The sequence below is a fragment of the Tachypleus tridentatus genome, chromosome 8 (assembly GCF_004210375.1).
Source record: "Tachypleus tridentatus isolate NWPU-2018 chromosome 8, ASM421037v1, whole genome shotgun sequence".
Classification (NCBI taxonomy): domain Eukaryota; kingdom Metazoa; phylum Arthropoda; class Merostomata; order Xiphosura; family Limulidae; genus Tachypleus; species Tachypleus tridentatus.
In genome coordinates this window covers 133,717,497-133,731,714 of record NC_134832.1, presented here as the reverse complement: position 1 = coordinate 133,731,714, position 14,218 = coordinate 133,717,497, and the positions used below count along the sequence as shown (strand labels likewise).

Genomic DNA, 14,218 nt, shown 5'->3' with positions numbered 1-14,218 from the left:
ACGGTCAATCCCAATATTTGTTGGTAAATGAGTAGCTCAAGAGTTGGCGGTTGGTAGTGATGATTAGCTGCCTTCCCTCTAGTCTTTCATTGCTAAATTAGGGATGGCTAGCCCAGATAGCTCTCGTGTAGCTTCGGGCGAAATTCCAAAGCAAACAAACAAACATAAAAATGAGTGACAAATATCAATGGTTATTTCCTCTTCAATGTTTAAGAAAGTTGTAAAAATATGAACTTATCGTTTCTGAAAGACAAAACCTTTGAAATATCGAATTGCTAAACGTCAAGCTAATTAATTAGCTCGCATGTTGAAACAGTACAAATTGGATACAAGTACGTCTTCCATCTTGAGCCTTCTTGTGTGTCTATATACCACGCTTCTTTTTAAAGCAGGCTTGTATTAGGACATATATTTGTTGACAAGTCCGTCGTCATATGGTAAATTAAATTTTTGATTTGGTGCAGAACAATCGGTGCCATATCCACTGCATGATCGAATCCCGAGGTTTAGCGCTATAAACTCTAAAGTACATGGTTGAATCATGGGGAACATAAGTAGCATAAGTGCAGCAGCGTTGTTCAGTATTCTCGAATAACGAAGACCTCGAATTGATTTAACTTTCTGACACACAGGCAGTGTCGTCTTAAAAAATGCCACATTAATAAAGAAATGCAAGGATAGATGTATAAAAACAGTGAGTGGGAAAGAAATACGTAACTAAAATGTCCTTTTAAAAGTCGTTTATATGGAACATTGACTACGATCTTAACTATTGTTTTGAATTTTCGTAATTGATTACGCTGTACTATGCATTTATTTGTTACTTGTATTACAATTATGTAAAATGTATAGTTAGTTTTCTGTCATGTGAAACGTTGTAGTTTAGTTTTAATCTTAGAGAAAATGTTTTAAATAATCTTAGCTAACAAAAACATTAAATTTAATGAAAGTTTTACAGGTAATTAGGAAAAGGGAAGATGTCGGTTTTACTATGATGAGAAACACGAAAAAATAGAACTAGCAGGGCAAGTTCGTTGGAAAACAGCCAACTTTGCTGAATACCTTTCAGTCTTTGGTTAGTGATAAGGACAGTGTAAGGAAGCATCGTTAGTTGTTTGTAATAGGTTTACACTAAGTGCGTGCATTAAAATGTTTGTATGTAAGTGACTTCAAACGAAAACCACGTCTAGAGTATGCTTACTTAGAGCTAAGGTTCAGGATGATGCTGAAAGAGCTGAAACACGGTTCGCAGATATTAAAGATGTATGTCGAAGTACATCATGGTAGTAACTACAGATGTGAGGGTTACCGAGCAATAAAGACGGAAATTTCCAAGTAGCTTTTTCAGGAATCCATTTTCGTGCCAGGTGTGAAAAAATATTTTAGGCAAGTGGGAATATACAAATGCATTTTTTAGCAGGGATCTCGTTGACAAATAGGTTAAATTTGTAGAATATAGAGCTGTTTGCTTCTGATGGGCCCAATTTAAGAGAGTTTTTGAGAACGCTAAATTACTTTGTAAAATCCTGCGCCAGCTAAGTTTAGATAGTTAGCAGAACAAGTTATTAGTTTTTAGGAAATATTATTAAGTTATACCGATGGGAAAAAAATAAATATAGTAAATTTAGTCTTCTTTAAATTTGCACCACAATTATTAGAGTTGGAAACTTTAATTGCCGTTAGAATGTTAGCTCGTAATAATATTATTGCGTCTCAGTCAGATGAGAATTTAAATGCTTTGCAGTATTTTGCAGGGAACATAAAAAGTATAAACAGGAGAGAAGCAATTTGTCAGAAAATTAAAGTTAAAAATAATTTAGTGACATCGCAGAAAACTAAAAAAATGTGGGATTTCAGGGCTGACGATCTTAACAAAATTAAAAACAGTTCCTTACCAGTATTTTCAGAGATCTTATAACCAAACTACTAAAACCAAATATAAGAGGAATAGGCAGATTGGTTAAGATAATGACAAAAACAGAAACGTTATTACGGAAAAAGAAAATTTAGAGAAACTGTCTACCAGAATATTGTCTTCTAGTGATGATAAATAGTTTGTTGAAGTTACGGGAGATTTTAACCCAGAATGTGGAAGACTCATCTGTAAAATACGTTATTTGAGATATTGTTCTTATTAATGAAATACTAGCGATTATCGCATTATTACTAGGCTTTATCAGAATCATTGCTACTGGGTTTCAATACTTGCGATTATCACATTATTACTAGAGATAATTAGAACAATTTTATCGATTTTAGAAAAGCTGACGTTTTCGATAAAGAAAGATTGGGCGGCTCATCTAAATAGAAGAATTCTGGGGAACCTTAGAAGTTTCTATTATTTACATTAAACTAGTTAAAATTGAGTGTATTTCTTCCAGGGGATAACTCATTCCTAAAAGAAAGGTTAAAGGAATGAAATTGTTTATGAACAAAAATACCAAATGAATAGAATTCTGAAAGTTATCAGTTGAATGGAAAATATTGAAATTTACTAAAAAATAAATATAGTTCAGAAAGGCTTTCTAAGACTGGATTATGGAACCTCCCTTAGTTGTAAACGTCAAATTTGAGTTGAAGGAATTTTATATGTAGGTAAATTTAAACAAAAATTAAGAATATAATCTATTATTTCATATATTTGAATGAAAATTAGATTAGGACGAAAAGTTTGTTTATTGATTGATTGTTTATAATTAGACACAGAGCTACATAGAGCTCTTTGTGCTCTAGTTATCACGGGTATCGAAACGTGGTTTCTAACGTTGTGATTCCCAAGAGACTCTGCTATGCCATTGGAAGGTAGGGCGAAAAGTATGTGAATGAATTGCTAAGTAGCTCTTTGACTACTTTTCTTTTTAAAGAGAAAACCACATCAATGCTGATCATGTTTTAAAAGGTGGTTTTCTTAAGTTTTGAATTTGTTCAAGCAAAAGCTGTTTTAAGAACTTTGAAATGCATTTTGAATAGAAAGCTTCTGGACCAGATCCTCAGTGGCACAGCGGTATGTCTGCGGACTGACGCTGCTAGAAACCACGTTTCGATACTTGTGGTGGGCAGAGCATACATAACCCATTATATAGTTTTGTTCTTAATTCCAAATAAGACAAGACAAGCTTTCGGAACTGAGGAGGTTCAAACTAAAATCTTTCCAAAAGTCGTTAGTCACACGAATAACTGTCCTAATGAGTGAAAGGTTGTCTATATGATTCATATTAAAAAAAAATGAGTAGAAGAAATCTACTCCCAGAAGTAATTTGTATTTACTTGTTTGTTTGCTGTGAAGCAAAAAGTATACAATGGAGTATCTGTGCTGTGCTCACAGCAGGAATCTGATATTATGAGCTCTTATATGTACTATTGAACCACAAGGGAATATTTTAAAGGTACATGGAACAGTTGGCATATAATCAACAATACTTATCTCGATTTAAAAAAAAGTTGTTTTTTTCCAACAAATTTATTTTGATATTAGTGATAGTATCTGAGTTTGTGGATGAGGACAATCCTTTTAAAAGTGTGTCTTGATTTTTGGGAAATGTCTGATAGGGTTCACAAAAACATTTAATTATCAAGATATTTTTTAACGAATTGAATAGAAACAATGACATAAAAGTTAATGAATAATTAACACTTTCCGATAATAAAAATATGATATCAAGGGTCACTCAAGGGTACATTTCGAAATATTTGATTTTTAATTTATACATAATTTTTTTTTAGTTTCTTTGTTCACAGATTTTGTAAATTAAGTTCTTATGTTAAGATTTTATAAGAGCTGAGAATGTTACACTTGGCCTGAAAAATACAAACGTAGACAATTAAGTTCAATCTTGATTAGAATAAAGCTATGTATTAAGAATTTCGAACTTTGTAAAAACAAAACACTTATTTCTTCAATGAGAAAAAACATTGATTTGTTGGTTGTTTGGTGTTTAGTGGAGCAAAGCAACTATCTGCGCTAAACAATAGTTAAATAAGCTGCAAGCTAAATACAAGAAAACGTAAAAAGTTAATAACAAAACAGATCTAAAAACGTAAGTAAAAATCTATGTAGAAGTAAAAGACTAAAGACATTATCAAGCCGGACAATGACATCATTGGCAAATGACATCGTCTAACGTGAGGAATAAACCCTTAAAAGAAACATGCCTAAAATGGTGCAGTCGCTGAGGTTCGTAACGGTGGACAAAGTAAAAGTTGTTACTAATTGTTACCAGTGCGTAGCCTACACAAAACAACTTTCTCCTGTCGATCGTTTACGTAATGATTGACAGGAGAAAGTTGTGCTTGAACTTTGGTCTTATAATGAAAGTCTAGCTTCACGACAGTGATAGAACAGGGCAGACGATCTTAATTACGATGCCAGCATGCTCATTCCTGCGAATACCAACATAGTCAGGAATGTAGAAAAACTAGATACAGACAGAAGACAGTGAAAAGTGGCCCAGTCGTTTCTGAATAACGATGAGAACAGGGTAAGAACTCACATTAAGAGATTCAAGAGCCAATACGGAGCTAAGAGAGTTGATGTAAATAGTATAGTTAGACTGCACAGCTCAGTTTCTATGTGATCCAGGACAAGAGAAATTGCATACTTGGCAGCGAACACCGAAACTGTAAAGGAGTTCCAATGCACAACCACCAAATGGCAAGAAACCATGGCAGAGACCACGGAGTCACCTAATTTTGAATTATTGGTATAAACGGGAGAAGAAGAATGGTTTAAAAGATATTCGGCAAAAGAAATATGGTACTTTCAATAGTGAGTATCCGTCTTCCTTAAGTAGCTGTGATAAAGAGCCATGGCGGGATAGAATGACCTTCAAACCTAACAATGTCATCCAATGACAGACTTACTTCAGTCAGCTGTGTCAGTAAAAGAATGACTAGGTGCATGGAATAGGTAAAAAGAACTGGTCTTGAAGAAAGATAGGTTCTGATCTGAGAGCATACACTCCACAGAACGATCCCTTCTATCAATATCAGCACTGCCCTAAAGGGCACTGTATCCATTACAGTCTTTAAGGATGAAAAGGGGCGAGGAAAACTGTTCTATAAGAGCAGCAAAGTTTGATTGATCGTAAGTCTCCATTAAATACAGGTAAACAGAATAAACAACGATGGTACGATGTACAGAGATTCAGACGGTTACAACCTTCAAGAATGTATCGAGTGGAACTGAAGAAGTGGGTAGATGTTGGCCAACCAGCAATGCCACACCTCCATGAACTTGTATGTCATAGAAACTGTCATTCTGATATAAAAAATTTCTGAAAGGTGACAATATCAGTAGGTCTCAGGAATATTTCCTGTAAATAGAGACATACAGGATGATAGGAATTGGTCAAGGCCCTAATGTCATCCAAATTACAAAGAAAACCTCGAATGTTCTACTGTTTCAAAGTGGACAATATTTTAGGTAGAAGAGAACTGGACAGAGAACTCTCATGTTTGTGACCACGATGTTTTGTTTTGTAGAAACACGTTCATCGACCTCCATGGAACCTGCTCACCTGCTCTGGAACGGTTGAACATATTTTTGTCGGAAGGAGGATGGTTCTGCATTTCGGGTCGAAACGAGATGGACCCGAGCAGTCAGTGGATACAACATTGTGGACAGACACAGGAGTAGACATGGACTTGTCAACATTTTCTACCATGATAAGCAGAAGACTCTTTAGATGATGAGGCAAAGAATCTGACGGAGGAACCGAAAGAGCTCTCTGCACTTCCACTGTAGCAGTGGAACGTAGTACAGCAGCATATGTTCGAGACGGAGCAGTGGAAACCAACTTCTGAGCCCCTGGATAAGAGATGTTATTTACAGTCCTAAAGTGCTGTATCACTTTTTCCTTCACCTATTTAGGGTAAGATCGAAAGTAAGAGAGGTAAAAAACACCACAATTGACGTAGTGAGGGCCCAGTTGACATTCGAAGACGTCTTGATCTTTTCCACCGTAACAAGCAGATGTCAAAGAACTACGACCAGAATCTTTTTGAACTGTTGATACTGGAACTACCAGAGGAAGTTAAGAATATAAGACCATACTTTGCAATTTAGATAACTTGTCTTAACAGTAAGAGATGGATGTGGTGATTTAACATCGGAGTAAGATAGGCAGTATAATTCAATCTTGGCCAGGGAAACTGGAAAGAATCTCCAACTCGGGGATGTTTCGTAAACCACTTTCAATGATCACTCCTCGTGAGTAATCTCAAGTATCATGGAAAGTAACCTGAACTTCAACTTAGAAGCAGCTTGCTGTATTTTGATGTAGATGCTTCCACCAATACGTTTCCAGAACGTAGTTGCTTCACTGACTTTGCAGAGTCAGCAAACCCTTTCAATCCCCACTAGATATAAAAAGGAGTCACCTGCCTTAAAGGTATGTCAAATAAAGAATAGAGGACGAGGTACAGGTGAAGCTTGGGGCGGTGACTACTGTTTAGAGTCTTCCAAACGTAACCACTTTCCTATCAACAAATTTTTAGTTGTTGTTTTTTTTTTTTTTGGGGGGTCTCTGGGTGCAGGATCAATAGAATATAGTAAAACTTGAGTGTCAGCTCTTCTTTTGTTTAATTACGACAAATATATCATCAACACACATAATATGTGAATACATTAAAACTTTTATGACAATTATTTAGCGATTTTCTCTATGGTAACATAAAAACAAATTAACTGAACTTGGGAGTTTATAGCAGCGCCATCTATTTACACCTAAATAAAAGTATTAAACAGAAAGTGATATTTTTAGTGACAAAATTCGATAACAATTATTTTTATTAAACCTTGTACAACTTTATCCTCTACTGACAATTGAACTGATTTTCATAAAGGAACATTAGTTTACATGGATTCAATATCAAAACTGGCACAGTAAAGTGGTTTATCAAATCTTAAATCTGTAAATTGTTTACATATTTTAAAGTCATTTTCAACAGTATATTCACTCTTTTAAAACATTTTGGGAAAGTAATTTGAGAGACCTACAAATTCACAATTTTAAGTACATATATTTGAAACTATTGGCCTAATGAAACAAATAGTAATACCACCTTCTGGTAAACCATATAAAACACCACAGTGGCAAAGACTAATATTAATATTAATATGATTTAATATTCTTGTGTACTTTTTACCAACGACATTACCTTTCTTTAACTTTAACAAATATATTTGTAATTAACTTCCTCTTTTCTTTGCGACCTAGCATGGCCTGGTGGTTAGATAGCTCGATATGTAAAACGTGGGTCTCGAGTTTGAATACTATAGTTGAAGATGTTTGCCCTTTCAACCATGGGAAAGTTATAAGTGACAGCCAATTCCACTATTCAGGTAGCTGTTGCTTATCTTTGCTCGAAATTTAACAAACAAATAAAGTTTTCTTTGTAACGGTAGAATTAAATTCTTTAAACTTTAGTTTAATTAGATATGATTATTATTACCAAATAATAATAACTGTTTCAATAAAATGTCCAAGGAGATAACTATCTATGTTTATTGTACTAGCAGTAAAAAATATCCGGAAGAAAAGGTTGGAAAATCGTATTATATTCTTAACTACACCTGGTGTTTTTGAAAGTGTAAGCTACTTACTTACTTTTATTAAAAAAACGAAATGTTCCGCGAAAGCCTGTGTTATTTTCTTGCCGCCAGTCCGAATGAAACTCGAAGATGAGAGCTGCTCCAGAAGAATAGTGAGTCTGTTGAATATCAGATAGTTTACCGCACAGAAAAATGTTGTGGCTGGTGTTCTGATTCACTAATGGTTCGTTCAAATGCAGGTAGAGTTTGACGTAATCTCCAAACTTGCATCTGAAATAAAAAACAGCGTGTTTTTTTAGAGGTTTCAATCTTCAGCCGTGAAATTTACGTGTTTGAAAAAACAAAAACAAAGCAACGATAGTAAAAGTTTAATCTAGAATGTGATGTATCCAACAACGTTTGTTTAAACCTATATTACATGACTTTACTGTTTTGTGCTTTTATCAAAATTAGAAATTACTGGGATGGAGGAGTAGAATTGTTTTGTAATGAAGTTTAATAATTTTTTCATTGTGTAGATAAAAATTTTAGGTTATTTTGTCTTTTAATTTGTTTCTTACACAATAATGTAATAATAACTGTTAAATAATTGCTGTTACCAGAATAGAGATACCCTTCGCACTGTTTGAAGCCAAAGGTCAGACAGACTACAAACAATAGATGGACAATAAGTAATGTTATGAAAACAACATTAATATACTTAAAGACTCGAATAAAAAAGATCTTTCCACTTTACTGAAACACGATAATTTCCAAGTCAAAGATTAGACGTGTTAGTAAACAGTAAGTGGACAATAGGTAATTATATGAGAACCAAACTAACCTATAATCTACTTAAGCATCAAAATAAATGGACAAAAAAAATTGAACTGTATTACCTTATTGTACAATAGTTAGTACAATACGAGATAACGACTTTTAGGAAAGATTCAGGCGAAATATTTGTTTATTCATTTATATATTTTATGCCAGGTCCATTCCAACTATGTTTTATTGTCTTACAAACAACGTATCAGATGTTTTCTCATATTTCTCTGCTATATACAATATACAAAGCTGATTAGTATGAATTTATCTTTCATTCATACCTTTAATTTGCTGTTTATTGAATTTTACTGTAAATAATACAATAAGCAAAGAGTGCTAAAATACAAGTGTGAACCTGAATCGTTAAATTTATCACTTTTTACCAGGCTATATCAGTTTCGGTAAATTACACCCTCTCCTCTGTAACAGTGGATAATGGTAAATCAAAATAATACGACTAGGCTTCGTATAGCAATATGGTAATTCTGAAATATGATTTACTAGCATAATGATCCTACACAGAATAACCGAGTGAGCAAAAAATACCATTAAGAAATTATGCTACTGAATATTTTTTTCCAATTTCTTTAACAAACAAGACTGTTAAACTGTTGGTTAATGTAATAATCGAAAACAAATCTTTAGTGAAAAGGTTAACAATTATATAATATTCCAAGTGTTTTTTTGTTTTTTTATACGATTATTTTGTTACTTTGTCCAATTTATTTTTCTTCCTAGCATTAATGACCCGGCATGGCCAGGTGGGTTGAGGCATGCTACTTGTAATCTGAGGGTCGCGGGTTAGCGTCCCCATCGCACCAAACATGCTAGCCTTTTCAGCCGTGTTGTCGTTATAATGTGACGGTCAATCCCACTATTCGTTGGTAAAAGAGTAGCCCAAGAGTTGGCGGTGGGTGATGATAACTAGCTGCCTTCCCTCTAGTCTTATACTGCTAAATTAGGGACGGCTAGCGCAGATAGCCTTCGAGTAACTTTGCGCGAAATCCAAAAACAACAAAATAAACCTAGCATTAATACAGTTAGTTACCAACACACTAAACGCTTCAAATTAACTTTTTTATATTCATTAATTTAATGAATCCCCATCATTAGTTTGATCTTTAATATTGATTACAATCACCTTTAACATCACGAACCTCGTGATTCTTGCCATTATGAGCTTGACGATATATTTCCATTATGCTAATAATTTATAAAATTATGAGAGTAACTTTATTATTTATCACTGTGCAGACAGTTTAATGATTTATATAATAATCGGTTTGATATTTCGTCAATATTTACTCCTACCTTTTAATAATAATTAATCTGATAATTATTGTGTATTATTCTGATATTTTAATCTGCAGTAACGTTATTTTATTCATAAAAGTTTTTTTGAAAACCCCAAAATTCAATGATTATTATATTTTCTTAAATTATCATATATATATATATATATTTAACTTCCAACGAATTCATTACGCCTATTTTATTGACAATTTCCTTAAGGAAAATTCGCATGAGAAAATGTATCGGTATCATTAAATTGGAAAACAAGAAATAAAAGAATAATAAAAATCAGAAACTGAGTAATTCTAACCCTAAATTTGATCGGTCCAAATCAAATTCTTCAAAAACCACTTTAACGAGAGAATTTTCTTCTGTGATAAAGGTATAGAGAAGACAGTTGATGTTGTCTTCGTAAGGGACAGGCCAGTTAGGCGAAGTGAAAACGCCATATTCCTCGTTGTAAGTACTGTCAAACACAATGCACTGGCAGTCTGCAGAAGAAAGAAAAAATGGAGAAAGTGAAATGCACATGCTGTGTTGTTCGTTTAGATTATTAATACTGCATTCACGTGGAACCTTTTTAGCAAAACCTTTACGTCATTCCTGATAGGTTAATAGTAATTATATATCAACTCTCTTTTGACGCGACTTCTTTAACCTAATCCTTTAAACTTTTAAGTTACAAAGGTTTATTTCTAAACTATTGTAATAAAATCTACACTTATATAGTTATTGAAATGTGGAGGAACAACAAGTGTTGTTAAAAAACAGAATTATTTAGAATATTCTTAAAATTGAGGAGAATGTTGTACAGAATTTTTATTGACATGAAGATGATCTCACAGAATATTTGATGAGCTCAGTTCGACTTCAACAGACCATATGCTACCATAGCAATTGTGAGGGCGTGTGTTCCTTACTTAACAGATGCACCTTAAATGGATAAAGTGTCTGTAGAAACTGTCAGAGTTTGTGTGTTTCAAAATAACGTGTTCCATAACAATTAAAATAGTATTTGTTACGTAAGAAGCGTGTATTGTGCAGGGAAATAGTCAGGTCAGAGCGAGACAGGCAGCCAGCAAAACCCGCCTCCACAAGGAACTTAACGGGTTCTTGAAACTATATAGTGGAATTGACTGTTAATTTTGTAATACAGAAAATGCGAGGCGTGTTCAATGGTATCACGAATCAATCTCCGGACCCTTTTCTGGCTCCTAAGCCTATCGATTTATAGCCTAACACGTTGGTCGCTAGGCCAGACCTCTTCTCTTACATGTCATGACTTATTTTAGTAGACATACAATGTATTTCCAAGCTCATTCATTATCTACTGCGTATAGCTACGAAGGATAACATGTTACTGGATCAGTTATCATAGCGTTCACCCCACACACACATTAACCCTCTGAAAGCACTATAATGTTAGTGCAACAATTATTACTGTATTCGATAAATAAACAGCCGCATGCAGGTAACATGATGTAGCGTGGATTAAGAAAACACTCTCTGGATACAAAACAATACCAAAACCAGAACAAAACACACACACACACACACACACACACAAACCCACGTGTGTCTGACCCTTCTCAATAATTTTTAGTGTGTGATGCCTCATAAAACGTTCCCCATGGTCCATAATTCAGGTTTCGGTCCCCGCGATAGACACAGTATGTAGGAATCCCATTGTGTAACTTTGCGCTGAAATACTGCGCATATATAAATATATTTGTAAGTCACCAGTTTGATTTTTTATTTATAAATACTGTATGGTAATATGAAATTCAACGTTTTTAGTTCTGGGTAAAATTGGCAAGTAATAGTTTTGGAACGTGAAATAGCTCGAGAACTCCTTTCATGTTGTTATTAGTTGATATAATAAAGATTGTTAGTACAAAAATATCAGAAATGTAACGTCATTTTTGATTATCTTTCATATTCAGTATTTAAGTTTTTAACCTTCCATTGAAGTTTCATAGACAAGACTGTGTACGTTCAAAACTTCCAAGGAAAGTTGAAACTAAATCCATAATTTGTTCTATTATATTACAGGTCATGTTTTGTTTTAATAGAAGATTTACACTTCAGTTGGCATTTCATACTTTTTCTAATAGATAACTTTAGAAATAAAGCTGAGATAGCAAAACTGTGCCAGTCACGAAAAACACTAGATTCTCTCTGTGCAAGAAAGAAAACTCATTTATTAGTAGAAAACTCTAATACGTTTATTTCCTATTTGAATCACAGTTATGTAGTTTGGTTGTAAAATTACTTTACAATGTGTGTTTGTGTCTTTTCATAGCAAAGCCATCTGCTGAGTCCACCGAGGGGAATCGAATCCCTGATTTAGTGTTGTAAATTCGTAGACTTAACGCTGTATCAGCGGGGAACATTTTTGTACAGTTAAAAGCCATGTCTTGATTTGGTGAAGGTGACATGTGTGTTGACTGATCGAAGTTTCATTACTTCGCTTTCTAAATTGCGTTTTATTCATAAAATAACGTTCACAACGTGAGTATTCTAAAAGCAGTATTAGGCAACTTTGTGATACTATAAACTTACCATTTGGCAGGAGCTGATGCGAAAACGAAAATCCGTGAACTATTATTTTGTAGATTGTGCGTGCGCGGAATATTGTAAAGAAAACAAATTAACGGGAATGTATACAGTAACAGTTGTATCCAGTCGATGCATACGTTACTTAGAAGAAAGTGGAAAACTTAGTAAACAGTTCTGCGAAAATAATTTTTACATAGAAAAAGAAAATGGAAACTGAGATTTTCTCAGTTTTCCCAGAATTTAAGTGGAAGACGGATAATAATATTTACATTTTCATTCACTATCTGTAATTTATAAAATGCTTTCTAATGAAGTGTTTTTGCCAATAAAAAGGTACTTTGATTAGGTTTGGCGTAGATTATTAACTAGCTTCAAATCATGTATCTAACATTTGAGGGGGGGCTAAAAAGAACAAATATTACTACGTAACGTTTTGTCATGGTAACTTCGGAATACGTCAATTATGCTTTCCACTCACCAAGATATTCCTTTAACTAACTGTATTCACAGTTTTGTAAGAATGGATTAGGCAAAACATTAGCTTTATTGTTAATACAAAAATACAGATTTACAAATGAAACTGGTATTATAAGTAATAGCAATTCAAAGTGGTTTTTAAATCCGAAAACTCCATTTGAAACTATTGTTTCGACTATCGTCGAAAGGTCGGCGTCAAATAAATGTAATCGGTGGAGCTCAGTGTGGTTTCTAAGTATTTAAATTAATTGTTTTATTTTTTTATAAATCATCTTAACCTGTTTCAATTTTTAGCTATTTTGTTTCAACGATGTTGAACTGAGTTTCTACTCACTTCTTTGTGTAAAATGTACAACCTTACTTTACGTCAGTTTAGACAATGCTCAATAGATGGCAAAACGTATACGGAATTTTTTGAATAACAAATCACGAAAGTAAAAATTGGATAATATTCAACACAATGGTCCGGCATGGCCAAACGTGTTAAGGCGTGCGACTCGTGATCCGAGGGTCGCGGGTTCGAATCCCGGTCGCACCAAACGTGCTCGCCCTTTCAGCCGTGGAGGCGTTATAATGTGACGGTCAATCCCACTATTCGTTGGTAAAAGAATAGCCCAAGAGTTGGCGATGGATGGTGATGACCAGCTGTCTTCCCTCTAGTCTTCCACTGCTAAATTAGGGACGGCTAGCGCAGATAGCCCACACGTAGCTTTGCGCGAAATTAAAAAACAATCAACACAATATTGTTGTTTTGTTTTACACATCTGTTTCTATATATCTTCAAGAATTATAGAAATGAAATTGTGATTGAAAAGCGCTTGATTGTAGTTTCCTGTCTTAGATTCTTTAAACCATATCTTTACTAGCTCTTTTAAAAACAAAGTCGTGAGGGACAAATGTACGCACAAAGAGTGTGCACCTAATTCTTCAGCGTAAAATGAAATCAGATTATTTCGTACAAAGTCTGTGAATTTCTTTGTATTGCTTTCTGCTGATTTCTACAGTTGAATAATTATTTACTGATTATACACACAGAAAGTCTCTTATGTTCCCAAATTTCCCAGTCCAAGTCAGTTCATTTTGTATTAAGCTTTAATGTATTGTTTACAGTTCATTGATGATGATATATTAGACTACTTGTTGTTATATTTTATTGCATTATCAGGTACAAATTAAATATCAGACTTGGCATCACTGAGCAAATTAGTTTTCTTACAGTAGGATTTAATATAATACGCTCAAAGCTTTCGAAAGTTTTACCAGACATGAGGTAGTTCTGCTTATGTAGGAATGACTAGGATTGTTCATTGAAATGATATTTTAAATGTCTCTTCAGTAAGTCATCAGAACTTTACAATATATACAATGTTTCCTTTTATAACTCCATGTAATGACTGAGTCACTAGTTCTGGGAATGTCTGTAAATGTTGTTGTAGGAAAAGTTTGAACTGTTTGCTCTTCTTTTTTCTGTTTAATTTTCATTACTTGATAACTAAAAAAAAATAATGGTGTCATTCAATTCTACTGAGG

General features: G+C 33.9%; 1 protein-coding gene across 1 annotated transcript in view; it reads right to left on the bottom strand.

The window, feature by feature from the left end:
• Positions 1-14,218, bottom strand: part of LOC143223537 (suppressor of lurcher protein 1-like) — a 139,571-nt gene that overhangs the window by 30,047 nt on the left and 95,306 nt on the right. The window contains exons 4-5 of the mRNA XM_076451618.1: positions 9,963-10,143; positions 7,608-7,822 (exon numbers count right to left, since the gene is read on the bottom strand). Of these exons, the coding sequence (XP_076307733.1) occupies positions 7,608-7,822; positions 9,963-10,143 (396 nt within the window). The remainder of the gene's footprint in view (positions 1-7,607; positions 7,823-9,962; positions 10,144-14,218) is intronic.